Source organism: Erythrolamprus reginae, chromosome 2, assembly GCF_031021105.1.
Source record: "Erythrolamprus reginae isolate rEryReg1 chromosome 2, rEryReg1.hap1, whole genome shotgun sequence".
Classification (NCBI taxonomy): Eukaryota; Metazoa; Chordata; class Lepidosauria; order Squamata; family Dipsadidae; genus Erythrolamprus; species Erythrolamprus reginae.
In genome coordinates, this window is record NC_091951.1 from 111,684,815 (window position 1) to 111,712,540 (window position 27,726).

At 43.0% G+C, this 27,726-nt stretch overlaps 1 protein-coding gene across 1 annotated transcript in view; it reads left to right on the forward strand.

Moving 5' to 3' along the window:
- Positions 1–27,726, forward strand: part of COL23A1 (collagen type XXIII alpha 1 chain) — a 376,723-nt gene that overhangs the window by 306,920 nt on the left and 42,077 nt on the right. The window contains exons 8-14 of the mRNA XM_070739187.1: positions 14,169–14,195; positions 16,079–16,105; positions 18,368–18,412; positions 19,676–19,738; positions 20,711–20,773; positions 23,991–24,035; positions 25,959–26,036. Coding sequence (XP_070595288.1) covers positions 14,169–14,195; positions 16,079–16,105; positions 18,368–18,412; positions 19,676–19,738; positions 20,711–20,773; positions 23,991–24,035; positions 25,959–26,036 — 348 coding nt within the window. The remainder of the gene's footprint in view (positions 1–14,168; positions 14,196–16,078; positions 16,106–18,367; positions 18,413–19,675; positions 19,739–20,710; positions 20,774–23,990; positions 24,036–25,958; positions 26,037–27,726) is intronic.

Genomic DNA, 27,726 nt, shown 5'->3' on the forward strand with positions numbered 1-27,726 from the left:
CTCCCGAAACCCGAACTTTTGCCAAACTTCCGGGTTCGGGGTTCGGGAGGTTGCTGGGAAGCCCCCCAGCCTGGCTGTGACCTTTTAAAACAGCCGCGCGGCTTCCCAGCAGCCTCCGAATGCCGAACGCGGAAGTTTGGGTTTGGCGTTCGGCTTCGGGAGAGGGCTGGGAAGCCGCCCAGCTGTTTTAAAAGGTGACAGCCGGGCTGGGAGGCTTCCCAGCAACCTCCCGAACCCCGAACTTTTGCCGAACTTCTGGTTTGGGGTTCGGGAGGTTGCTGGGAAGCCCCCCAGCCCGGCTGTCACCTTTTAAAACAGCTGCGCGACTTCCCAGCAGCCTCCCGAAGCCGAACGCCAAACCCGAACTTCCGCGTTCGGTGTTTGGAGGCTGCTGGGAAGTTGCGCAGCTGTTTTAAAAGGTGACACCCGGGCTGGGGGGCTTCCTAGCAACCTCCTGAACCCCGAACCCGGAAGTTTGGCAAAAGCGGCTTCCCAGCAGCTTCCCGAAGCCGAATACCAAACCTGAACCTCCGCGTTCGGCATTCGGAGGCTGCTGGGAAGCCGCGCGGCTGTTTTAAAAGGTGACAGCCGGGCTGGGGGGCTTCCCAGCAACCTCCCGAACCCCAAACCCAGACGTTCGGCAAAAGTTTGGGAGGTTGCTGGGAAGCCCCCCAGCCCAGCTGTGACCTTTTAAAACAGGCGGGCGGCTTCCCAGCAGCTTCCCGAAGCCGAACGCCAAACCCAAACTTCCGCATTCGGTGTTTGGAGGCTGCTGGGAAGCCGCACGGCTGTTTTAAAAGATGACAGCCGGGCTGGGGGGCTTCCCAGCAACCTCCCGAACCCCGAACCCGGAAGTTTGGCAAAAGTTCGGGGTTCGGGAGGTTGCTGGGAAGCCCCCCAGCCCGGCTGTCACCTTTTAAAACAGCCAGGTGGCTTCCCAGCAGCCTCCCGAAGCCGAACGCCAAACCCGAACTTCCACGTTCGGCGTTCGGAGGCTGCTGGGAAGCCCCGCCGCCCGGCTGTCACCTTTTAAAACAGCCTAGGGGCTTCTTGGCGGCCTCCCGAATGTCGAACCCGGAAGTTCGGCAAAAGTTTGGGGTTCAGGAAGTTGCTGGGAAGCCCCCCAGCCCGGCTGTCACCTTTTAAAACAATCGCGCGGCTTCCCAGCAGCCTCCCGAAGCCGAACGCCAAACCTGAACTTCCGCGTTCGGCGTTCGGAGGCTGCTGGGAAGTCGCGCAGCTGTTTTAAAAGGTGACATCCGGGCTGGGGGGCTTCCCAGCAACCTCCCGAACCCCGAACCCGGAAGTTTGGCAAAAGTTCGGGGTTCGGGAGGTTGCTGGGAAGCCCCCCAGCCCAGCTGTCACCTTTTAAAACAGCCAGGCGGCTTCCCAGCAACCTCCCAAAGCCGAACGCCAAACCCGAACTTCCACATTCGGCGTTCGGAGGCTGCTGGGAAGCCCCGCCGCCTGGCTGTCACCTTTTAAAACAGCCTGGGGGCTTCTCGGCGGCCTCCCGAATGCCGAACCCGGAAGTTCGGGTTTGGCGTTTGGCGTTCGGGAGGTCGCTGAGAAGCCCCCAGGCTGTTTTAAAAGGTGACAGCTGGGCGGCAGCGGTTTTTGCGGGGGGGGGTTTTGGTTGCACGAATTAATTGACTTTACATTGTTTCCTATGGGAAACAATGTTTCGTCTTACGAACCTTTCGTCTTACGAACCTCCCCCTGGAACCAATTAGGTTCGGAAGACGAGGTATGACTGTATGTTGTTCCACTGTCTTAATATTGCTCAAAAAGAATAAAATCAAATGGAACATGATGTTTCATAGCTAGTTTGCTATATTAGTTCTCTCTTTTGTTATAGTGGCTAAAACAGAATGTGATAAGATCCTCTCTATATTAAATCAATCAACTGCAACAGTAGAGATTGTTATTATTTATTTTCCAACTGAATTACTGATTGTGCCCTGAACGCAGAAAGAGTAAGGGTAAATAAATATCTGTAGATCATTATAAATAAAATGTAGCCTCTTTTTTTGGTTGATTTTGCTACTCCTGTGGCCCAAACTAACACAGAAAACTGGAATATTTACTTCCGATTCAACTAAGGTTTGAATCATATCTACAGTACATTCAGTCCAAGACATCTAACTCAAAACAGCATTTTGATAATGATAATGATCATCTAAACAGTATGATATGTAATTTATAGCACATGTTTTCAGCCAAAGTCCATGGAAATAATTGGCAGGGGGAAAAACAATATCCCATCTCTATATCAAAACAGCACAGCAGTGCTTTTAATCAGATTCTTTGCTTCCAATCAACATTCTTCATTAAAATTGTGTTAAGATATTACATTATTTAAATATGTTGCTATATCGTATGAGTGAAATTTATTTCCAGGTAGGCATATACAAGATGATTAGGTATTTTTCCCACCCCTTTATCTTCCTCTTATTTTATAAATAAGAATTTTCCTGAAATGCTTATACAGAAATTAGTTCATATATAAATAAATAGAGATAAATTATTTCCTTTCCAATGTGTTAAATGTGATATACCATAGGGTCACTTAATAATTACTGTAGATCAATCCTTATCTAATAAGGAGTGACTGGCAAATCAACCTTGCTCATACATTTCTATATTAAAAGCATTTGTAACTGCTAAGGCACTTTGTGAGACTGAAGACCATGAGTTCTAGCCGCACCTTGAGAATTAAACCAGGTGGGTTACTTTGGGATGGTCACTCTCTCAACCTTATCAAGCTGATAGTGACAAACTAATTCTATAGACTTTGCCCAGAAAAGTGCATGGACTAGTTAAGAAAATCATCATATATTGAATCAATACTGATTTTTTAAAAAGAGAAAGGCTAATCTGAAGATGATTTTCATTCAGTTTTAGATTCTGTGTGTGTGTGTGTGTGTGTGTGTGTGTGTGTGTGTGTGTGTGCATACTGTGCCTACCAGTGAAGGGCTGCCAAAAGTTTTACTACCACACTGTGGGTGTGGCTTATTTTGTGGGTGTGTTTGATGGTCATGTGACTTGGTAGGAGTGGCTTGCCGACCATGTGACCAGGTAGGAGTGGCTTGACAATCATGTGACTTGACCAAGGATTTTCCAAGAACCTCAAAACAATACCCATATCAATGTTCTCAAAACAAGCAGGTCATTGAATTCACCCACATCCTAGAAGTGAGCAGCTATAGAACAGTGAAATGACAAAAACATCTCACTTAGAATTTTGAAAGCACATTTAGAGCATTGTCATAAAGGTGCCTTCATGATTAAAATGGCCACTCAAAAAATAATCACTTACTCAAAGGCAACAATCTAAAGGGTTCCTTGCTACTTTCATAGCCTAAGTGAACATCCCAAAATGCTCCATTCCACATAACAGTCCTAACCCTCCTTCCTGAAGACTACCAAACAAAATCAAGGTTTCTGGCAAAACATTAGGTTTCAAGTATTTTATTTTATTTTCTAGAGCAGGGATCCCCAAATTTGGCAACTTTAAGACTTGTGAATTTCAACTCCCAGAATTCTCCAACCAGCTATGAAGACCTTTGTCCTAGAGCAGGGGTCGGGAACCTATGGCTCGCGAGCCAGATATGGCTCTTTTGATGGCCGTATCTGGCTCGCAGACAGGACTCCTGCCTGTCTATGGGATAATGGGGGGGGGCGGGCCCGGCGCTTCTGCTGCTGAGCCCAGTCTTCTCCCGGTGGCTTTCGACTCCTCCCGCCGAGGAGCTGCAAGGCTGGCCTCGGCTCCCCTTCCCTAAACCCCCGCCAGCCCCCTCCTTCCCTTCCCACCCTGCCCACCTTCCCCGAGGCGTCCCTTGCCCATCATCCCCTGCCGGCCAATGGGGCAGCGGGACTGCTAGATGGGCAGCTCTTCCGGCGAGGGTAGTCCTCCGCCCGCACAGAAAGCATCCTCCCTCACACCCAGCGCCGGCTCCATTCTTCTCGCCTTTTTCCCGCCTTCCGTCTTTGGGGCACAGCAGGACAACGCCGAAAACCGCGGCATCGAGCAGAAGCCGGGGGACAGCTGCGAGCGGGAGCCCCAGGAGGGAAGTACCGGCAGCGCCCCGCCCAGCTGAAGCTTCACTGGCGTCGGCAAGTGTCCTTTGTGGCCCGGTGGGGGGGGGGGGGAGCTGCAGCGGCCGTAGGCAGTCATAGGGAGATGGCGGCGGCGAGAGGGAGCTCCAGCTGGGCTGGGGGTTCGGGGGGGCCATGAACGCCGCCCGGAGCCAATGGCTTCTTTTGGGCTTACTTGAATTCCTGCTGCTGGTAAGCGCGCGCGGGTGGCCGGGTGGGAAGGGCGAGGCGCGAGGGGGAGGCAAGTGGAGAAGCGGCGAGAGAGAGAAGTGGACCAAAAGAAAGAAAAGGGAAAGAGAGGGAGGGAAAGAGAAATGGAGAGGAAGGAAGGAGGGAGGGAGGGGAGGGAGGGAGAGAAGGAAGGAAGAGAAAGGAGGGTAGAAAGAGAGGGAGAGAGAGAGGAGAGAGAAAGGAAGAGGAGAGATAGAAAGGAAGAGAGAGAAAGAAAGAGGGATAGAAAGAGAGAGAGAGAAAGATAAAAAGAGAAAGATAGAGGGAGGGAGAGAAAGAGATAGAAAGAGAAAGAGAGAGGTTGGGAGAAGAAAAAAGAGAGAAAGATATAAAGAGAAAGAGAGAGAAAGGGACATAAAAAGAGAAAAAGAGAGAGAAAGGGAGAGAAAAAGAGAAAAAGAAAGAAAAGTAGAGAGAGAAAGAGAGACAAAAAGAGAGGGAGAGAAAGAGAGAAAGAGAGAGAGAGAGATAGAAAAGCAGGGGGGGGCACACCTATTTTGCCAGCCCTCGGATGGGCCATAGGGATCCAGTGTATGTGGAGGGAGAGGTCCCCAGCTTCTGTTCTGCAGAGGGGAAGCCAAAGCCCCCGCATGGGTTATGCAGAGTGCCAGTGTTTGGGGCAAGGTGGGGGGTGGGGTCTTCCTTAACCCCCATTTCTTTGGTGGGGCTAAGAGGCCTGCCCAGCAGGGCTGATGTGTTGCGGAAGGTCTTGTCGAGGGAGACCAGTGGAGCCCCCCCCCCCCGCTCCCATCCCCAGGGAAGGGGTTTTTGGCATCACTGCCACTGGCTTTGGAATGAAGCCCCCGGCCTCTTCAGGGGGTGGAGGGAGGGGTCCATAGCACAGGGCTGGACAATGGCTGAAGACAGTTGACTGCAGCTTTCAGAATTCCTCAGCCAGGAATATGAAGAAGACAGTTTGAAAATTTAAAAGGGAAGGAAGGAAGGAAGGAAGGAAGGAAGGAAGGAAGGAAGGAAGGAAGGAAGGAAGGAAGGAAGGAAGAAGGGAGGGGGCCCCCAGACACTTAGGCTGTATGGGGCCCCAAAATTCCTGATGGCGGCCCTGCCCCAGAGGAGCCGCGTGGGTCTTCTCCTGGTGAGTCACCGCGGCAAGGATGCAGGCGAGGGAGAAAGGGGAATCCGGGACAGAGAGAAAGAAAGAGGGACAGAGAGAAAGAAAGAGAGGGACAGAGAGAAAGAAAGAGAGGGACAGAGAGAAAGAAAGAGAGACAGAGAGAAAGAAAGAGAGGGACAATAGGTATGGGTAAGGGCACACCACCTGTAGTCACTGGATGGGGGGGGCTACTGGGGTGTAGTAGGTATCCCTACAGCTGACATCTTACCCACTATTCACCCCCACAGTACTGCCCTTTATTGAAGAAGATGACTAAAAGAAAGAAGGATGAGGAGTATCGTAATTTTCAGCAGGAGTGGACAGACGAATTTGCCTTTGTGGAGAGAGCAGGTTCACCAGTTTGTCTTATATGCAATGATAAAATTGCATCCATGAAGCGGTCAAATATAAAGCGCCACTTTGACACACGCCATGCTTCATTTGCATCGAAATATCCTGCAGGGGACAGCAGGAAGAAAGCCTGTCAAGAGTTGCTGTGCAAAGTGCAAGCTAGTCAGCAGCAACTTCGAGTTTGGACCCAACAAGGTGACTTAAATTCGGCTAGCTTTGTTGGTGCTTTGGCAATTGTCAGAAACGGAAAACCATTCACAGATGGGGAGTATGCCAAAACATTTATGCTTGATGTTGCCAATGAACTTTTTGATGATTTTCCGGATAAAGCCAAGATTATCAAACGGATAAAAGACATGCCTCTGTCAGCAAGAACAGTTCATGACCGTGCCATCATGATGGCAAATCAGATTGAGGCATCCCAAGTGAAGGACATAAATACATCTCTGTTCTTTTCTCTTGCTTTGGATGAATCAACTGACGTAAGCCATATATCTCAGTTCAGCATCATTGCAAGGTATGCTGTCGGTGACAAGTTACATGAGGAAAGTCTTGCTGTTTTGCCTCTGAAAGGGACAACAAGAGGGGATGATTTGTTCAAGTCATTCACTGAGTTCACTAAAGAAAAAAATCTACCAATGCATAAACTTATTTCAGTGTGTACTGATGGTGCTCCATGCATGGTAGGAAAAAACAAAGGATTTGTAGCGCTTCTTCGTGAACATGAAAAAAGACCTATCCTTGGTATTCACTGCATCCTACATCAGGAGGCACTTTGTGCTCAGATGTTTGGTGAGCAGCTTGGTGAGGTGATGTCACTTGTTATTCAGGTGGTCAACTTTATTGTTGCCCGTGCTTTAAATGATCGCCAGTTTAAAACACTCCTGGATGAAGTTGGGAATAATTATCCTGGTCTGCTTCTGCACAGCAACGTGCGCTGGCTGTCAAGAGGGAAGGTGCTCAGCCGTTTCGCAGCTTGTCTGAGTGAAATACGAACTTTTCTTGAAATGAAAAACGTTGACCATCCTGAGTTGTCCAACACTGAGTGGCTCCTGAAGTTCTTCTATCTTGTAGATATGACTGAACATCTGAACCAGCTCAATGTGAAAATGCAAGGCGTTGGTAATACAGTTTTATCGCTTCAACAAGCTGTGTTTGCATTTGAAAATAAGCTGGAACTGTTTATCGCAGACATTGAAACAGGTCGTTTAATACACTTTGAAAAACTGGGAGAGTTTAAAGATGCATGCACAGCAAATGACCCTGCACAACATCTTGATATTCAGCAGCTAGCAGGCTTTACATCCAATCTCCTGCAATCATTCAAAGCGCGCTTTGGAGAATTTCGTGAGCACACTCGTCTTTTTAAGTTCATCACTCATCCACATGAGTGTGCACTGGACAGCACTGACCTGAGTTATATCCCTGGTGTCTCCATCAGAGATTTTGAGCTACAAGCTGCTGACCTGAAGGCTTCAGACATGTGGGTGAATAAGTTTAAATCACTTAATGAAGATTTGGAAAAACTTGCACGACAGCAAGCAGAGTTGGCAAGCAAACACAAGTGGAGAGAAATGAAACAACTCCAACATGCAGACCAGCTGATTGTCAAAACTTGGAATGCACTTCCTGTCACATACCAAACACTGCAGCGTGTGGGTATTGCTGTACTGACAATGTTTGGCTCTACCTATGCATGCGAGCAGTCTTTCTCACATCTAAAGCACATCAAGACTAACATACGTTCACGTTTAACGGATGGAAGTCTCAACGCCTGCATGAAGCTAAACCTCACCACGTATGAACCAGATTACAAAGCCATCAGCAAATCCATTCAGTACCAGAAGTCACATTAATGGTAGGAAGTATTCTATTCATCGTTGGTTAGCAACAGCATTAAAACGTTATTATGTTATAAAAAAAAGAGTTCGGAGATTTGTTGTTCTTTAAAATTAAATACAAGTCAATGTGTGCACTTTATGTACAGTGAGACTATTTAATAAAGTTCAATTATTTATTACGCTGGGTGTGCCTGCTTGTATGTACCACTTTAAGTAGTAAATGCTTTAGTTCCCTATGGGTCTGAGCCTCTCTTTTTTGTTCATTTTCTGTAAGACCAACACTTTTAAAAGGGCCACTGACAGATACAATTGCTCCAGCGGTCACTTAGTACACAAAGGAGTGTTCCTCTCTGCTGCACTAAGCCACCGCTGGACCTAAACAATAATTCGCTGTAAAATAATAAAATAGATAATTGACATAACTTACAATGCATTGTGTGACATGTCCAACATTCCAGCTTCTTTCTTCTGCGAATGCCTCAAAGCTGGCATTCTCTCAACATCAGGTGGGAAGAATGCCAGCTTCCAGTCATGCGCAGGAAAAAGAAGAAGCCAGACTGCTGGACTGATGTCATGCATCGCAAGCTCACAATGTAAGTTATTTATTTAATTTTTTTACTGCTAATTACCATTGTTTCAGTCCAGTTGTGGCTTTATACAGCAGGGAGGAGCATTCCTTGCTGTACTAAGTGAACATTGGAGCGATTGATCTGTCAATGGCCCTTTAAACATATTGTACGGCTCTCGCGGAATTATATTTCAAAATATGTGGCGTTTACGGCTCTCTTAGCCAAAAAGGTTCCTGACCCCTGTCCTAGAGAATACTATAGCCATTCAGAAAGGAGGGGAAGGCAGAAATCCAGATCACATAGAATTAATTCCAGATCTTATCTCCTTATACTTTTCCTAGACACTTTTATTTGTAGCAGAATCGCCAGCTTTGGGATTTTTAAATGCTTTCGGGGGAAAAGGCAGACGCTGCCCAAAGAAGACGCCCTGCATTTTCTTTCAACATCTTTCGATACAAAATGGGTGCTCTGGGGTGGAGCTCCATTTTGGTTACCACACTGTGGTACCTAAACACATAAACACCTACATATATAGATATTGAGAGTAGGTTTTTCTCTGACATATACTTGAAACACCCATTTAGGTATTTTCTCCAAACCTAGAAAGTTAAAATTGTCTAAGACTCTATAGTCCAAGATACCATAGTGACTTGATAACAAAAGCTTGATGCCATATTATATGTCCCCAGCTTTAAGCTACTTAAGCTGCTCTGAACAGTTTGGCTAGTTTCATGACGGCGAATGTATGGCACGTGTGCCACAAATGACACGCGGAGCCCTCTCTGCAGGCATGTAAAGAGGCTTCCCCCCGCTCCCAATTCCATTTGGGGAAAGAGGCTACCCCCCTCCCAGCTCTGTTTGGGGATGGGAGGCTTTTACCCTCTCCCTCTGATTTTTTGGAATGTGAGACCAAAACAGGGGGGGCGCACATGCGGGTGCGGTGGGTCACACACACATATGTGCAGGGGGTGGGACATGCAGGAGGGGCATTGCATTATGTGTGTGTACACTTGCGCATGTGCACACTTTCAGCACCTGACAGAAAAAAAGTTCGTCATCACTGGGCTAGTTTGTCTCTTAATGAAGCTACATCAGTTCCTTAGGGACAAGCGTTATCAGAGTATGATTGCTCTAATAAAATGTAGAGTATCCCTATTTCTGTAAAACATCTTAAATTTTTATCTATGGAGGCAAGAGTTAAGTATACAAATAAAAGAAAGAAGGAAGGAAAGAAAGAAAGAAAGAAAGAAAGAAAGAAAGAAAGAAAGAAACCCAAACCCCATTTTTGTGTGTATGTTTTTATATAAGGGTTTTTTAAGGTTTTTAATGTAAAATTGTTATTTTAGACTTAATATTAGATTTGCCATTGTATACTGTTTTATTACTGCTGTGAGCTGCCCTGAGTCTGCGGAGAGGGGCGGCATACAAATCTAAATAATAATAATAATAATAATAATAATAATAATAATAATAATAATAATAATAATAATACTTCCTTTGTTTTGTTTTTGTTAGTCAAAGTTTTAGTTTTGTTGAACAAGTACACTATTTGTATGCAAACGTATGTAAAAAACCCATGTCTCAGGAGACTGTAGGTGGTCTGGGAGGGTATCACAAATTGTCTTCTGTGTAGTAGAGTAGTTTGTTCTGCTGTCACCCATCAGCGGCTTGGTTTTGAATCAGTTAATACTGTTTCTAATTATATCAATTGTTTGCTTCCTATTGGAACTCTTGCATAAAATGCCTTTACCATTTTCTCTATCTTCTTTGTCTTGATTCTTTTTATTTGCTGACATACATTGACTAGATGGCTTTTCCTCGCCTCAGTCATGGATTTCTCTCTGACCAGCATATTTTTAGCCGACGTATCCTTAAGGTAGAATCACTTTTAATTTTCTGGCTTGCTGTGTTTTCTTGAGAGGTTGTTGGCTTTTTTTAATTTAAGCTCTTCTGTTCTGCTATTTTATTCTTCTGTTTTTCACACTCTGAAAAGATCTCTTACTGTTTTGTGTCATAAACTACCGGTAAACTGAATATACTTGAGTGTTGTGGTAATTAGAATCAGAATTGTATTTCGCTGTTGTAATTTGGTCGCTAAGTCGTGTCTGATTCTGTGTAACCCCATGGACCACAGCATGCTAGGGCCTATGTCTGTCTCCCTGTGTTTCATTGTAAAAGCATCAAAATTACTTACTTTTTAACCATAATAAACATTTCAATTATCATCCAGTTACTTCCCCATTTGACAGAATACAGGGATTGCCTTCATGAAAACAGATTTGATTCCTCGCCTCCCCCACTTAGAAGTCATGGTGAATATATGTCACGACTGCTCAGATTTTCCATAGATTAACATGTGAAATCTGCTGTGGCTTTACAAGAAATGCAAATGTCAGCAAGAAAGTAAGCAAACGGCCAAGCATCTTATACGAAAAATATGTTGTGTTTATGGAAATTCTCTCCGCTTCTATGAGCTTCATATTTAAAGAACATAGAACTAATTTTCAGAAAGAGGAGATAAATTAATGCACCAGTTTGCAGTGTCACATCCTAATTCAGGGTTCATTTTTTACTCTATCCTGTGAGCATTAGGCCACAGCATTAATTCTTAAGTGCCCATACATCCAGTCTATAAGAACTACTGCTACTACCAGTAACTCATAAATTTAAGCAATCTTAAGATATTTTTGCAAGTCATTCTCTTATTTTAGTTTTAAAATGTTATATTAATCAAAGATGTTTGCTTTTCTTGTGCTTTCCGTTTTATTTCTGATCTGTAACGTTAACATCATCTGAACTTCATCAGCTATTCATACAAATCTAAGAAAAACATTATATTAATATGCTCCAATTACCAAGATCTGTCTAGGTTCATTGCTGTGTTCTTGCATGTACTGCATGTCATGTACAATGAGAATAGTAACCTGTACATAGTACATGTCAATATTAAAACAGATAAGCCAATAATATGTCCCCAAATTTTTAAGGCTGTGTTTACCCAATAATTGAATGCTTGGTAAATTTTCCAAAAAGCTGTTCTTTACTTTGATGATCTGTTTCCAGAATTATGGCCTTAGTACAACTGCCAATTTTAATGAATGGTAAGAATGAGATATACATGAAATCATAATTCCAGTGCAATTGAAATGGATCTATTTAGTTTGGTTTTATGATATTACTCAGTGGAGAATCATTAAAAATTGGAAAGATGTTAAATGTCTTTTATTATTACATCTCTGAGTTAGAATAGGTTGGTATAAAATTAACTCTGACACTTGGAAAACCTGCTTAGATATTAATTTTCTTGAAGGGTTCAGTGATTGCTCCATATGTTCTGGCAGGATTATTTGTTATTTTCCAAAACCCAGGTTATGACAATGACAGCTGCCATTCTTGTTCATTCAAATAATAACATTTTGTGGGACCTGGTTTTAATTCTCTACTTAGACCAGAACATACTGGAAAAGTCATTTGTCAGTTTCCTAATTTGTGAAATAAAAATTATACTATTCTGCATGAGTGCAATTACAACACTTTTGCAATATGATTTAAATATAGACATTTTCAAGGATGAAGCAATTTCTTTCTGCTTTGCTGCAAACCAATTATGAAACTACCTTAAAATTCAAAAGCAACTTGCTGTTTAAGAAGCATCACCTTATATTTGAAGAAAGAAAGTTTTTTTAAAAACTGGTAAACTATGCTATATGAGCATGATATGTAATGTATTATATACCATGTTTAATTTTTGTGTATTCTTGCTGTATGATCTCTAATTTAAAGATAATGTTTTATGAGTTCTATAAATACTTAATTTTTGTAAATATTTCAATGAATCACTAGATACTTTTTCCAAGAAAAAGCACCATGGGTTGCTTAAAAGTACAGTGGTACCTCTACTTAAGAACTTAATTCATTCCGTGATCATGTTCTTAAGTAGAAAAGTTTGTAAGTAGAAGCAATTTTTCCCATGGGAATCAATGTAAAGCAAATCATGCATGCGAACCCATTAGGAAAGAAATAAAGGCTCAGAATTTGGGTGGGAGAGAAGGAAGAAGAAGAGTATGAGGACAGTCGCTGCCGAAGGAAAAAGGAGAGGTGAGGGGAATCAAAAGAATCCAAAACTTTAAGGCTTAAAAAAAAGAGGGACTCCAAAGCAGCGAGGATGAGCACACGCCTCCCATATACCCGGCATGAGGCTGCCTCCCATACACTGCTCCAGAGAGAGAAACCCAGGCGGGCAGGACAGGGAAACCTCCTGCTCCTTTGACCGAAAGGCGGTGGCTGCTGCTGCTGCTACCTGCTTCCTCTTCCTTCCCATGCTGAAAGGCTCCCTTCTTCTCTCACTCACTCGTTTTGTAGCCAGTGCCTTTCCTACACTTGTGGTGACTCCTCAGTTTGGCTGAAGCCAAGTTAATCTGGCCTGGGCGAAGCGCCCCCCCCCTTTAAAAAAAAAATAATGATAGGATTTTATATGTTTTTTAATATTAGATTTGTTCCACTGCTATATTGTTTTTTTAACTGTTGTGAGCCGCCCCGAGTCTTCGGAGAGGGGCGGCATACAAATCTAATAAATAATAATAAATAATAATAAGATGCACCCAAATTTTCAGCCTCTTTTGGTGAGGGAAAGATGTATCTTATACTCCGAAAATACAATATTTGATGATACAATCCACTTATTAGGAAGGCACTCCACCCCCACATTATAATGTTTTGTCTAAACTTCTTATAGGGAGACCAAGGTAAAGATGGCGCTGCTGGTCCACCTGGGCCTCCTGGACAGCCAGGTTCAAGAGGGGCCCCTGGAGACACAGGAAAAGATGGCCCAAAGGGATCACAAGGTCTTCCTGTAAGGCATAAATAACCACAAAGCTAACTAACATGCATGGTTTGGGAGAGATTCTCCTCATGATGCATGTAAAATAAAAGAACTTTAAGTCATAAGTCACCACCCAGAGTCTTCGGAGAGGGGCAGCATACAAATCTACATTATTATTATTATTATTATTATTATTATTATTATTATTAGTTATCATAAATGTCTGAAAAGATTAGTGGAAGGGAAAGTATTGTATTGTTATAATAGAGAATAGGTTAAATATTATCTTGATTGAACTTGCCATCAAGTTTTATTTCATTTACAGTTAGTGGGTTTTTTAATATTAGCTTGTCCAAATATAATTTTGTAATGAAATGCATTGGATAATCTTATCAGCAGGGGTGGTACTCACTTACCTTCCCTACCAGTTAGCAAATGTGAGTGTGCGCCACCTCCTCATATATGCACAGTCTCCTGTGTATTCTCTTTACTCGCCCCACGCCTTCTGCACATGCGCCAAGCCATGAAAATAGTGGCTAAATAGGATGACATTATGTCCATATCAGCAGTCTGAACCGCCAGAATACCCTCTCTGCGTTATCAGGATTCCTTATTTGTAAATCGTAGTTATGTACCAAGCTTCAAGTTTGACAAGATTTAATTTTACACAATTTCTAGAACAGCAATTACTAGAACAATGTGAAGGAATTTGGTATGATTATTTCATTGAGCAATGGTAGGAGAGTTTTATCAGGAGCAGGCTTTTTTATACATTAGCCATTTTTAATCTTTTCTTTAACAACCAATAATTGACATCCCATCCTTGAATCTGAAGAACAGTAAGTTTTATTTACCAAAACCATTAAATGAGATGAAATCTATTGTTGTACTCAATGTTAAGTCTATTGATCTTGTGGTGTTATCTGCATGTCACTTGAGTGAGCTGCTTAGAGTGATTCCTAAATCAACATAATACAGTATTTCTTTTTTCTCAAAACCAAAAATGCAATATGATTTTTTAAAAACAATCTCCACATTTCTCTCTTTAGCTGTTATGCTGGTAGAAAGGATTTAGAAAACCGATTTTGAAGTGAAATATATTGTTGGTGTAATTTGAAAAATGCATGTTTATGGTTTATTTTTAGGGTGAGAAAGGAGAAGCTGGTGTCATGGTTAGTATGCTTTGCAATATATATTAAACCATATGTAATGAATTATTCACATGTTAAATATGGGATAGTTATATAAGTATAACTCAAAAGTTTCTGTCTGTTTTCTTAGTCATTGTGTCCTGTGTTTAATAACTTTAATGGGTGACTTCCTTTCATCCTGGTCAGTAATCACTATTGTTTATTTCCATCGACTTTTAGTTCCTAATCTAATTGTTTCTCCATCTCTCCTGAGCTAACAGAAAATAACAATAACCAGATTTAAACTGGTATACAGGATAGAAACAAACAGTCTGCACTGATGAGTAACATTCTGGACTAAACTGTGGGTCATCATGAGCCTCCTCTTAAAGTAGTTCTGTGTCATTTCACATATTTTATTATCTTGTAAAGATCCTTTAGGGGATGCGGTCACTCATGGCTAAGACACTGGGCTTGTCGATCAGAAAGGTCGGCAGGTCAGTTCACATCCCTATTGCCACGTAATGGATTGAGTTCCTGTTACGTGTCCCAGCTTCTGCCAACTTAGCAGTTCAAAAGCATGTAAAAACGCAAGTAGAAAAATAGGGACCACCTTGTTCAGAAGGTAACAGTGTACCGGGTTCTGTAATAGTGTTCCTTCAGCATTTAGTTATGACCAGGGAAACGTTTACAGACAGTACTAGCTCTTCAGTTTAGAAATGGAGATGAGCACCACCTCCTAGAGTTGGGAATTACTAGTAGTACATATGTACGAGGGGAACCTTTACCTTTAAGAAACCTTTTATACCCATTTCTTTAGAATAATATTTCTTTTAAGCGGTATTTACATTGGCTGAAATTCCAGATTTTGGAATATTGAAAGCTCACCAACTTTATGTTACCATTGCTATCTGCTAATATTTTTAGGGGGGGGGGAATGGCTATAGTATTGTAGAAGAAGTATGTGCTATGTTTTCTTCCACACTTTTAATATGGCTTTATTGTTCCAGTGCTTGTTGTTGTATTAACCGTGTGTCATTGTAAAAGGTCATAACTATTAAAAACGTTTTCAGTTGAGTGGTAGAAAATCAAACAAATCTAAGAGGTCGAGCTAAAATAGAATAAATGAGACAAGCACCCTAAAATATAATTTTCCACACAATTGTCTTTTAAAACCAACTTGTAACAATTTAATTCTGAGAATGCAAATAATCAGAAACATCCAATTACTTCTACCTCCAATTCAGTGTATCCTGTGAAGGGCTACCAAAAGTTTTACTACCACACTGTGGGCGTGGCTTATGCAGGACGCCCTGCATTTTCTTTCAACATCTTTCAATGCAAATTGGGTGTCTGGGGTGGAGCTCCATTTTCGCTACCCCACTGCGTTCCCCCCATCCAGGCAGTAGCCCACCCTTGAGTGTATCAGTTAATTAGATTCATGTCTTTTTCTCTTTGAGTGAAGTAGTGAAGAAAGGGGTTGGTAAGGGAAAAATGCTTGCCCTGAAGTTCTGAGGGGTGTGCACATGTTAAGAAGGGAAACGAGACTCCCCATGTTTACCTCTTGACTCCTTAACTTTAACATCGAAGTAATGAAAAGTAAACTTTCCGTGAAACCTCCCAGTCAATTAAAGGAGGAATTTCTGTAGTCTAAAGTTACTTCTTTCTTATTGTAGAATTTAAACATAAACCTTTAGAAATAAGTGTTTGAAATCTGTTATCCATAAAATGCAATAACGCCAGGTTATTTAAGAGAAATTGCATTAGTTGTTGGTGAAAAATTGAATTTTACTGCACTAGAAAAATTTTAGGATCAATTTGAACTACTATTTTCATTTTTATTTGTTTTATTTTCTCATGCCTATTATTGTTGTTGTTGTTGTTTGCATCTGTCATATAAAATGCTTTATTTATTTATTTTGAAGGGCGAACCTGGTATTCCAGGAACAAAAGTAAGTTATTGGGGGTTCTTCTTTTTCAGAAAAATTACTTTCATTTAGATATCATGTAACCAATCAAGATATCATGTAACTAAACAAGCAAGCAAGCCCTAGGATTTGGTAGGGTGATGTGTCTATCAGGTGGCTGGAGAGATGTGGAGCCAGGAGTCATCTATTACCTCCCCAATAGTTCCTATTGGGGAACCTCAACACTAATGCTAGCTTGATGCTTGACTAAGGTCATCCCAGTGCATCATAGGCAATGTTTCTGAAAATGGTCCCTTGCCAAGGGAGCAGATAGAAAAGCAACCAGCTCAAACCTGTCTCTTTTTTAGGTATGCTCTGTTTAGGTCTTGCTTTAGGTCTTGCTCTGTTTATGCAATACACCTTGAACCAATTCTATGTATAGAACTGAACATGCAGCAAATAGATGCATTTATTTGCTGCCATGCTGCCAAATGAATGAGCAGCAGTATGTTATTGAATAAAATTTAGTATTATTATGAGTTGTATTAGTGGAGGGTAAAAGTTATATCATTGCTTGCTTGCTTGCTTGCTTGCTTGCTTGCTTGCTTGCTTGCTTGCTTGCTTGCTTGCTTGCTTGCTTGCTTGCTCGCTCGCTCGCTCGCTCGCTCGCTCGCTCATTCCTTCCTTCCTTCCTTTCTTTCTTAACCCTGCCTTTATTACTTTTACAAATAATTCAAGGCAGTGAAAATATCCAATATACCTTTCTCCTATTTTTTCCACAACCACCACCTTTTGAGGTTGGGGTGAGAGAGGGTGACTGACCCAAGATTGCTCATCCTGCTTTCACGGATAAAGCAAAACTCACAGTCTCCCACTTTCTGGCTTGGTGCCTTAACTACTAATATTGAGGGTCACTAAGAAATGGGTGTGACCAAAAGAGTGTGGGGCTATCCACTCCTTTATAATCTCTTTCTCCCCTCTCTTTCTCTCATCAACCTCTTTCCCATGTATAGGAGACTGGGACAGATTGTTCTTGTTACAGATGTTAAGCAATTACTTGCTGAGATTCTTTGAAATGAAGTCAAGGGTCACATTAAAAAAAGAAAATAAATTTGTGGATGTAAAATAAATGAGTTATAAGCCTGCGCTTTCTGAGCTGGCCTTCATCCCTCTGACTCATTGGCAGTTTTGAAATTGGATTGGATTGGATTCCCACACTAGTTGTCTTCAGTTCAGAGATGAGTGTGGAGTCAACAAAATGACTTCAGAAGTTTGAAAACAAGATATTTGTTTAAGGTCCCTGGTTGTCTCTGAGTTTGATTATTTTCTTGCAGACATTTTATTACCCAGACTAGGTAACATTATTCAGTGCTAAGTAACATTATCAGTACCATCAGTTTGGATAATGAAATATTTGCAAGAAAACCAAACTCAGAGACCACTAAGAACCACTTGTTTCAACCCTGAGCTACAAATATTCTCTTTTATTAGATATTTGTTCATCTAATAAAGGAGATGAACCATTCTAAAATTTATTCTCTGATGCTTTCAATGTCATAATGGCTGTTGGTCAAACCTAATAAAGTGTAAATTATTATAGAAAAGGTAGAAGTATCTGGCTATGATTTGTACAATGATACATTTTATATTCTGGCTTCTCTCCTTGCAGGTTTTAGTTTGTTTTTTATTAAAAGTATTTTTGAATGCTTATTATTTTTTTCATAATTCATTAAAGCAGGTGCTTTCTAATTTTACTAATTCCTCTTATGGTGATTTTTATTTATCAAGCATGAGTTGGTTTTAATTCAATCCTGTATAGACTTTAATTAGTGGTTTAAGCCCGAAACCACACATTATAATCACACATGGGGAAATGGGGAAGCCAGCAGAAAGTTGAAAACAAATAAAAAATGCTCAATTTGGTAGACATAATACCAATGATATTTAAATCATGCAGTGTGAAACAAATGGATCACATGAATTTTGAGAATCAGTTTATATGCCAGATCAAATCTTAATGATACCATACTTAAATGTATATTTATCCATGTAAAATATAAAGATAATTGATGCATAGCAATCAGAATTACTATAAGATATGGCTACCAGATTTTATAAATATATATCAGCATTAAAATTCAGTGGATTCCACAGGGAAGGTTTCTTAAAAAATGCAAACAACCTCTTTAAAAGATAAATATTTATTCTCACTTTTAAATTAAATCCAGTTAGTAATTATTTTGTGATGCTGGCAAACATAACACACATCTATTTTTCAATCTCACCTATACATATTCTATTTATCAGGGTGATGCTGGGACTTCAGGAGAACCAGGAGTTCAAGGACCAAAGGTAAATCTCCTTTCTATATCTCAATCTTTCTAGCTGTGTGTAAGCTTGAGCATAGGATTGTGCTTTAAAACCAAAGGAACTATTGGGATCTGGGGAGACAAACCAAGCGGGCAATGAAGTGTGCACAAGGACAAATTTTGCAGATAACATTATGATATAAGTTTTTTAAAAAGGTTGGAGTGTGTGCATTATGAGGTTGCAATGTACATTTCATCATTTTTCATATTATTGTGGTTAGAGATGGTTGGCATGAACATCTATAGCAGTGGTTCTCAACCTGGGGTTCAGGACCCCATTGGGGGTCAGACAACTGTTTCGCGGGGCCACCTAAGAATATGGGAAAAGACAAATTTCCCATGATGTTAGGAACTAAAGCTTATATTCAGATGCCTTGGAACACATTTTTACAATCCAACCAATCAGGCATTTACAGTAGGGATGCCCCTCTGACCTTCCTGCCAATCAGCTTAAAGCTCTGTTGGGAGAATTGGCGCTAGACTTATGGTTGGGGGTCACTACAACACGAGGAACTGTATTAAGGGGTCACGGCATTGGAAAGGTTGAGAACCACTGATCTATAGGATTGAAAAGCAGAGCTTGCAATTGCTCTTTGAGAAAAAGAATCTTTATTTTTTTAGCTAATTTCAATCTCATGAATGTGGGACTTGTCCATAATATTTGATTCTTAATAATTGTATTGATTGAAAGTCAAAATAATTTACAACTATGTCAGGCAAAGTATATGAATCTAGCTTTGTGGCTGCAATTGCAATTGGCAATTTCATGGACATTAAGTGGAAAATCACATGACCGCAATGTACTTATCAACTCACTCACCCTTCAGTCATTAAGTGAAACATCTTGGGCTGTGACGTACAACTTCACTTCCACATTCTCCATTAATTCTTCTTGTTGGAAGCTGGTCACGAAGGGCCCAAATGGCAATCATGGGACACTGTGACAGTCATAAATGTAAGGACTGGTCACAAAGCTATTTGTTTTCATACTGTCCTAATTTCAAATAGTTGCTAAACAGGCAATTGGTAAGCAATGGCTTTCTGTATATCGCTGAATCAAGAACTGAAATTTCTATTTATTTGGTTGATGATACTGGGCTTTATTAATAGTTAAGAAAATACAACAGTTTGAACAAACATGTTTGAACTGCATTTAACATTCAGATACAATGCAAATAAAATCAGTTAATTTTAATATGAATATTGTTTCTCAAGTAGTGATACCAGATAGTTTTTTTAATTTCAGGGAGAGCCAGGAACTTCTGGGCCCCAAGGAGAGAATGGTCTTCAGGGGCTGCCCGGGTCAAAGGTGAGCACCAACATTAAATAGCATCATGTGATTTGTGAATGTCCTGCATTCAGCTGAGGAATTATCTGGGCACCACATTTAAGACATTGCCAGCAAGCCACAGGAAAGGGCAGAGGCACAAATGGGCTTCTGGAGCCCCAAAAGAATAAAACTATCATGTGTTTGGTTTAAAAACTAAAATTTCCTTGGATTTTTTTCAAAGAACCAGGAAGTATTAGCCCAAATGGAGAAAAGGCATTGTTTCAAGTAGCTTCTTCAGACTGAATTATATGCTTAGAGAATGTTTTTAAACAGTAGCAGTTTCTAAGGGAGCAAAGTAAGTTAGCCATTTCTAAGTTTTTAGATTATAGTGTTTACTTTTATAGACCTCAAGGTCTTACTTTATCTTATTGTTTGTACGTTTTGTTGATTCCGCTAAATTCTTTTCCAATACAATATGATGTTAAACCACTTCAAATGAAAGAGGAAAACAGGTGAATGTATTTGGAATGCTTAGGAACAGAGAGTTTTGATTCATTCATTCATTTGCATCCTGTCTTTATTATTTTTACAAATAACTCAAGGTGGCGAACATATCCAGCACATCTTCTTCCTCCTATTTTCCCCACAACAACAAACTTTTCCAGTGGGCTGGGCTGAGCGAGAACAATTGGCTCAAAGTCATCCAGCTAGAAATCACAGTCTCCCACTTTCTAGCCTGGTGCCTTAACCACTAGGTCAACCAGCCCTCTTTTGTACTTTTATAGAACAGCTCTTTCAAAGGTGTTTAGAAGAATGGGAAGCATTGGCCAGTATTGAAGAGTAGGTGTAAATAGACCACTGGAGCTTACAGGTATTATGTGGTTATCTCCAGTAGTCTAAAAAGATGCAAACAAGCCACAGAGATAAAGTGAGGAAAGGGAATGGCTACCATAGCTGAATGCTGATTTGTTTGACGGCTGTTTTCCATTGTGGCTCTTTCAAATGTTGCAGGGAGAACCAGGAAGCGTTGGTGAAAAAGGAGAAAAAGGCATAGATGGGCCACCAGCGCTAAAGGTAAGGAGAGTATGAAAAAAGCATGGTATGATTTGCACATCCGATGATTTTTATTCTGAAAATAGCAGAATGGTAAGACTGATACTGACACTAACATTCCCCTTCAACTACTCAGCCGGTAGATATTTCTTTTAACTTTCTCTTGCTGAAAGAGGTTGAAAGGACCCAAAATAAAACTCTCTGAGGTGCCATTCGGTTCTTGTGACTTTAATTAATACTTGTAAGCTGAATACCAATGGCTTGCTTTGTGCTTTTAAGTGGAAGAAAGTAGTACAGTGGTACCTCAAGATACGAACCCCTCGTCTTACGAACAACTCGTGATACGAACCCGGGGTTCAGAAAAAATTTGCCTCTTCTTACGAACTTTGTTCGAATTACGAACGCCAAACCCGAACTTCCGGGTTCGGCGTTCGGAGGCTCCTGGGAAGCCGCCCGGCTGTTTTAAAAGGTGACCGCCGGGCTGGGGGGCTTCCCAGCACCCCCCCAACCCCGAACCCGGAAGTTCGGCAAAAGTTCGGGGTTCGGGGGGGTGCTGGGAAGCCCCCCAGCCTGGCGGTCACCTTTTAAAACAGCTGCGCGGCTTTCCACGAGCCTCCGAACGCCGAACCCGGAAGTTCGGGTTTGGCGTTCGGCTTCGGGAGGCTCCTGGAAAGCCGCCCGGCTGTTTTAAAAGATGACAGCCGGGCTGGGGGGCTTCCTAGCAACCTCCCGAACCCCGAACTTTTGCAGAACGTCCGGGTTCGGGGTTCAGGGGGTTGCTGGGAAGCCCCCCAGTCCGGCTGTCACCTTTTAAAGCAGCCGCCGAACGCGGGGCAAGGGGCAAATCTCTGCGTCTCCAGCAGCCAGGGAAGCCTCCCGCGCCCTTCGCTTTGGAAATGGACCCCGGCGGGACTCGGGAGGAAAAGTGGGAAGGGGCACCAGGGAGGAGACCCTTCTCCTTGGGGATGCTGGTCCAGGCACCCGCCCGCCCACGAGAAGTGGGTTGCGGTTTTCCCCGCACACCGATGAAGGTCGGGGAGAGCGGGAACCCCGGATCCACCCCCTCCCCAAGCCCAGGGGGCAAGGAGCGAGGGGGCTGCGAAGGGGCGCGCGCGGCAGAGTTCCGGCGGAGGAGCCGCGCACAAAGGCCGAGGCGAGGCTGAGCAGGAGGAGAAGCCAACCAGCGAGGCGGTGGGCTGGGTACCGCAGGCGAAAGGAGCTCGGGCATCGGAGCGTGGCGCAAGGCATTGTTCTCCGGACCCCGCCCGCTCAGCCCCACGGCGGCCCTTTCCCTCTCCAGGCTGCGGGCGAAGAAGAAGGGGACGTCCCTTCCCTGGCATTGTTTAAAAAGTGAAATGGTTTGGGGAGGGGAAGAGAAAGCCTCGTGCCGGTAAGTGGAAAATGAAGGGGGAGGTTCGCAGGAAAACCGCCAGCGGGAGCCTCAGTTTCCCGAAGAGAGCGGGAGAGGAGGAGCGAGGAGTAGGAAGGGTCGCGGGAAGTCTGGAAGCGCAAAGCGGCTTCGCTCCGGGCGGGGAGCGCCGCCTTCTTTCTGTTTTTCCCGCCCCTCCCAGCCCAGCCCCCCGTCCAAGCCTATGGATGCGCCTCCCTCTGCCAATCGCAAAGCCAAAGGAAGCACGGGAGGCGGTGAATGCTCCGAGCTGTCAAGCAAAGCAAGGCGGGGAATGTTGGGGGGGGAGTGAAGAAAATTGAAACAGATTATGAAAAGCTCGGTGGTGGATGGCACTCCTTCCAGGAAAACGCCCAGCCCAGCCCCCCCGGAGGCGTTTTCCTGGAAGGAGTGCCATCCACCACCGAGCTTTTCATAATCTGTTTCAATTTTCTTCACTCCCCCAACATTCCCCACCAAGCCCCGCCTTGCTTCGCTTGACTGGTCGGAGGACAGGACATTCACCACCTCCCGTGCCTCCTTCGGCTTTGTGATTGGGCAGAGCAGCGGGAGGCACATCCGTAGGCTTGGCCGGGTCGCCGCAGCACCCTCCCTTCGCCAACCCCGGTGGGCTTAGGGTGCCTCGGCACTGACTTCGCTGCCCCTTCCCCGTCAGCCAACATGAGCCGTAAGGAAGGGACCATCGTGGCCAGGCGGGGAGCGCCGCCTTCTTTCTCTTTTTCCCACCCAGCCCAGCCACCCGGGCGGGGAGGGGGGAGATCCGAATGGGGGAGGGATAACGATTCTGGGCAGCCGCCGACCGTGCGGAGCGATCTGCCGGCGAAGGGCGGGGAAGCCAGCAGCTGTAGCAGCTGGTGCAAGAGGCTTCCCCGCCCTTCGCCCGTGGCCAGCAGAAGATCGCTCCGCTCGGTCGGCGGCTCCGGAGAGGCAGGAACCGGGCACTAGCCTGCCTTTTGTCCCCCCCCCCCCCCGCTGCCGCCACTGCCTGCTTCTCTCTCTCTCCTTCCCCGCGCCGCTACTCAACTCGGTCGGCAGCTCCGGAGAGGCATGAGCCAGGCGCTGGCCTGCCTTTTGTCCCCCGCCGCCAACGCCGCCGCCCACTGACTGCGAGCGCTCTGCCAGGCGGCCAGGAGGCATTCAGGGCGAAGTGCGTGGAGGGTTTGGCGTTGGGGTTCGGGAGGCTGCTAGGAAGCCCCCCCCCCCGGCTGTTTTAAAAGGTGACAGCCAGGCGGCAGCGGTTTTTTGCGGGGGGGAGGGTTGTTGTTGCACGGATTAATTGACTTTACATTGTTTCCTATGGGAAACAATGTTTTGTCTTACGAAACCTTTCGTCTTACGAACCTCCTCCTTGCACCAATTAAGTTCGTATCATGAGGTATTACTGTACTTCAAAATGCCTCAAGGTATTGTCCATTTAAATGCGCCAACATTCCTAATCTGTAACATTGAGATTACTGTATGATATCTTTTCGCTGTTTTATCATTTAAGTTGCATGGTTATTTAAAACTGCTTGGATTTCCAGTCATTTGATATACATAATCTTACATGTTCAGAGGATTCAGTGTTGGTAAGAGGCTTGTGTCTCTTGAATCTGATTTGTCTGGTTTATTTTATAGTTAGATTATGTTGAAAGCTTTTAAAGTTGCTGCTTCTGGTAATATTGTGTTCCTCCAGAAGTCATACAAATCTGCTTTTTTCTTTAAACTAGGTGGGGAAAGTCACTCACCAAATTTTCACTGAATTAAATCTCTAACAGCTCAAGTCGCATGGTCAATTTCTCCAGTTTTTCTCTAAATTAATCATCTTTATTGTTTTTGTTCACTTTTCAGGGTGAGCCTGGTGAGAAGGGAGCAGATGGATATATCGGGCCAAGGGTATGAATTTCCTTTGGGGGAGGGATAGTGCCCTAAAATTCATAAGCCACAATTTACCACTTCCCAATAGTTTAAACGGAGCTGGGGAAAATATACAATATGTAATTAGGAACATTATTGCACAAACCTGGGTTTGAAACTGCATACTAATTCAACTAAAAGCTATATATAATTAATATACCGTATTTTTTGGAGTATAAGGCACACCTTTTTCTCCCCTAAAATAGGGTGGAAATATCGGTACATCTTATACACCAAATACAGCCATTTTTGCTGCCCCGAAGCCCTGCCCTGCATCCCATTTTGGACAGAAGATCTGGGAAGCCTGCAGAGAGCTCCTGGGTGCTGGGAGATGTCAAAAATGGCCCTGTTTTTGCAAAAAACAGACCATTTTTTGTCCATTTTTGTCACAAAAATTGAGGCATTTTTGCCTTCCCCCAGTCCACAGGAGCTTTCTGCAGGCTTCTCAGACCCTTTGCCCACCCATGTTTTGTGAAAAAACGCCCCCCAAATGGCCTGTTTTTTGCAAAAACTGAGCTGTTTTGTCTTCTAATTACCCCATGTAGCATGACTGGAGGAAGAATTCTGGGTTGAAGCCCACTAGTCTTAAAGCTGTCAAGTTTGAAGACCCCTGGCTTAGGTATTAGGGGTACAAGGGGATTCAAACTTGGCAAGTTTAGACTTGTGGAATTCAACTCCCATTCCTGAGCTACCATGACTACAGGAGGAATTCTGGGAGTTGAAGTCCACAAGTCTTAAAAGTGTCAAGTTTGAAGTTTGTAAAAAGTGTACATGTTTGTAAAAAGTATTCTGCTACACTGGTATTTTATTAAATAATATATTACTACACCATTTGGTTCAGAATACTTTTTTCCTTGTTTTCCACCTCTAAAATCTAGATGTGTCTTATACCCAGATGCGTCCTATACTCTGAAAAATACAGTAACTGTTTTCGAGTTGAAAATGTTTTCAAAGAATTCTTAACATGTGTTATTTGTGTGGGACATATAAATTCAAAAAATGACAACAAATCCCGGTAGAATCTGTTTTGTATACACATATACTTTCAAATGCACTATGCTTTCAAATAATTATAATATCAAAATCATATCCACTGTTATCGATTGATTAGAAACATAAGATAAATAATTTGAAGAACTTATTTCTTTCTCTTACAACAAAGTTTTTTCCAATTTTACAAAGAATAGGTTGGGATCCTCTCAATTCTACAGTCTTAGTTCATCTGAAAATTGCCAGTTTAGAAAAGACACTCCTTTTATTTCTCACAGGGTTCAAATACTTACTAAATCCACAGGAAAAATGATGTAATAGATTGGGGGAAGGGTATCAATAAAGTCACCCTCTTTTCCTCCATTTACAGATGCGTCTCCTGGATTAAAGAATTCTCCATGAATGGAAAAGTGCAATTAACAACAATTATTAGTACCTTTCTGAGGGTTCACATCCTTGAGTTTAACTTTGTCGATTAACTTTCAAAATAGAAATCCCCCACAGTACTATATAACAAAAAGAACAAAACAATGAAAGGATGTAATTAAGTTTCTTTCCCAGAAGAACTCTCCATTTCCAAAGTTCATGTGATGATAAAAAGCTCTGAATAACAAAACGATTTTAACAAAATGTTTTAAGACGGCCTTTAAAATTTTATTATGGAAAGGAATTCTACAGCTGTATCAGCACTGTTGAAAAGGAGCTGGCCTTGATAATTAATTGCCTTTAAAAATAGCAAGCTTGGGATCAGGGCAGTCAACAGCTAGGTCTTTCTTGGGACTTAAGCAGTGTAGGTGATATTTGACTCTTCCTTACAGTGGAGGATAATTTACTAAGACATACCTAAAAGTATGTGGATAGGAGAGTGTTATGTCTGTTAGCATAAACTTTGCAATAACTTTTTCTTTTCAGGGACCTCCAGGCCTGAAAGGAGAACAGGGTGATACAGTAGTAATTGACTATGATGGTAGGATCTTGGAAGCCCTCAAGGTAACATGCGTGATATAAGGAGTATTATATATAAGTGGATGTATGGATGGATAGATGGATAAATGATGTATGGATAAGAACATAAGAACATAAGAAGAGCCATGCTGAATCAGGCCAAAGCCCATCAAGTCCAGCATTCTGTGTCACACAGTGGCCCACCAATTGTCCATGGGGATCTTGAGCAGAAAGAGAAGGCAAGACCCTCCCTTTCCCTTGACCCCCAACAAGTGGTACTCAAGGGAATCCTGCCTGCCTCAACCGACATAGAGGCAGCACTTGGACATTCATTTCAATAACCATCTATATGCTTGGCATCCATGAATCTGTCTAATCCTGCCTTGAAGCTATCCAGGCTGACAGCTGTCATAACCTCTTCTGGAAGTGAATTCCATAAACCAATGACCCTCCGGGTGAAGAAATATTTCCCTTGATTTGTCCTCACTTTCTCACCTATGAGCTTTAGAGAGTGCCCTAAAGACGGGTGGAGATTCTTTCTCTCCCCACCCTCTCTATCTTCTGGAGGCAGGGAGAGGTGAAAAATGGGCCATATTGCCCGTATTTTGGCCTCCTGGGGCATCTATGGGCCCCACCTCCAGTAGCATTCTGCAGATCAAAACCAAGCAAAACTGACTCATTTTTTGACCAAAACTGGGTCATTTTCACCCAGGTTTGGGGCTCCTTTCACTCCCCCCACCTTCAGTAGCATACTGCAGTCTAAAACCAGGCTCATTTGTTGATCACAATTGGGCCATTTTTGCCTGGTTTAGGGCTCCTTCTCCCCCCCCCCTCCCCAGGCAAAAACACCTTATTTCTTTGACCAAAATGGACCATTTTCATCCATGCTTTGGGCTCCTTGCACCCCACCTCCCCACTTCCAGAACATTCTGCAGTCCGAAACCAGGCAAAAAATGGCTTATTCTTTATCAAAAAGAGGCAATGGTTCTCAGCCATTTTGGGGTGTCCTTTCACACCCACACCTTCAGAAGCATTCTGCAGACCAAAATTATCTTTCAGTTCTAGCTCGCAAGGCAAGTGCTGGCTCTGCTGAAGGGTGGGCGGGCCAGCCTCATGGACCTGCAAGGGCTGGATTAATTGCTTTAGCGGGCTGCAGTTTGAGGACCCATGATATAAAACGTTTGCTAGACTAATTCTCGAATACAGCTCATCTGTCTTGAACCCACACTACATATTGGACATTAATACAATTTAGATTGTCCAGAAATATTTCACAAGGAGAGTCCTCCACTCCTTTATTCCTAACAGAAAATCTTATGCCACCAGACTTTAAAATTTTGGACTTAGAAAATTTAGAACTATGCCATCTTTGATCTGACCTAAGTGTAGCACATAAAATTATCTGCTACAATATCCTACCTCTCAGTGACTACTTCAGCTTCAATAGCAACAATATCCAAGCTCATAATAGATACAAACTTAATGTAAACCACTCCAAACATGATTGCAACAGAGTGGTCAATGCCTGGAATACATTAACTGACTCTGTAGTTTCTTCCCCAAAGCCCCAAAACTTTAACCTTAGACTGTCTACCCTTGACCTCACCTCATTCCTAAAAGTCTGTAAAGGATGTGCATAAGCGCACCAGTGTGCCTACCGCCCCTGTCCTAATGTCCCCATGTATTCGTAAAATATCATGTACTCATAACCATGCTTGTACATCTTATATATTCA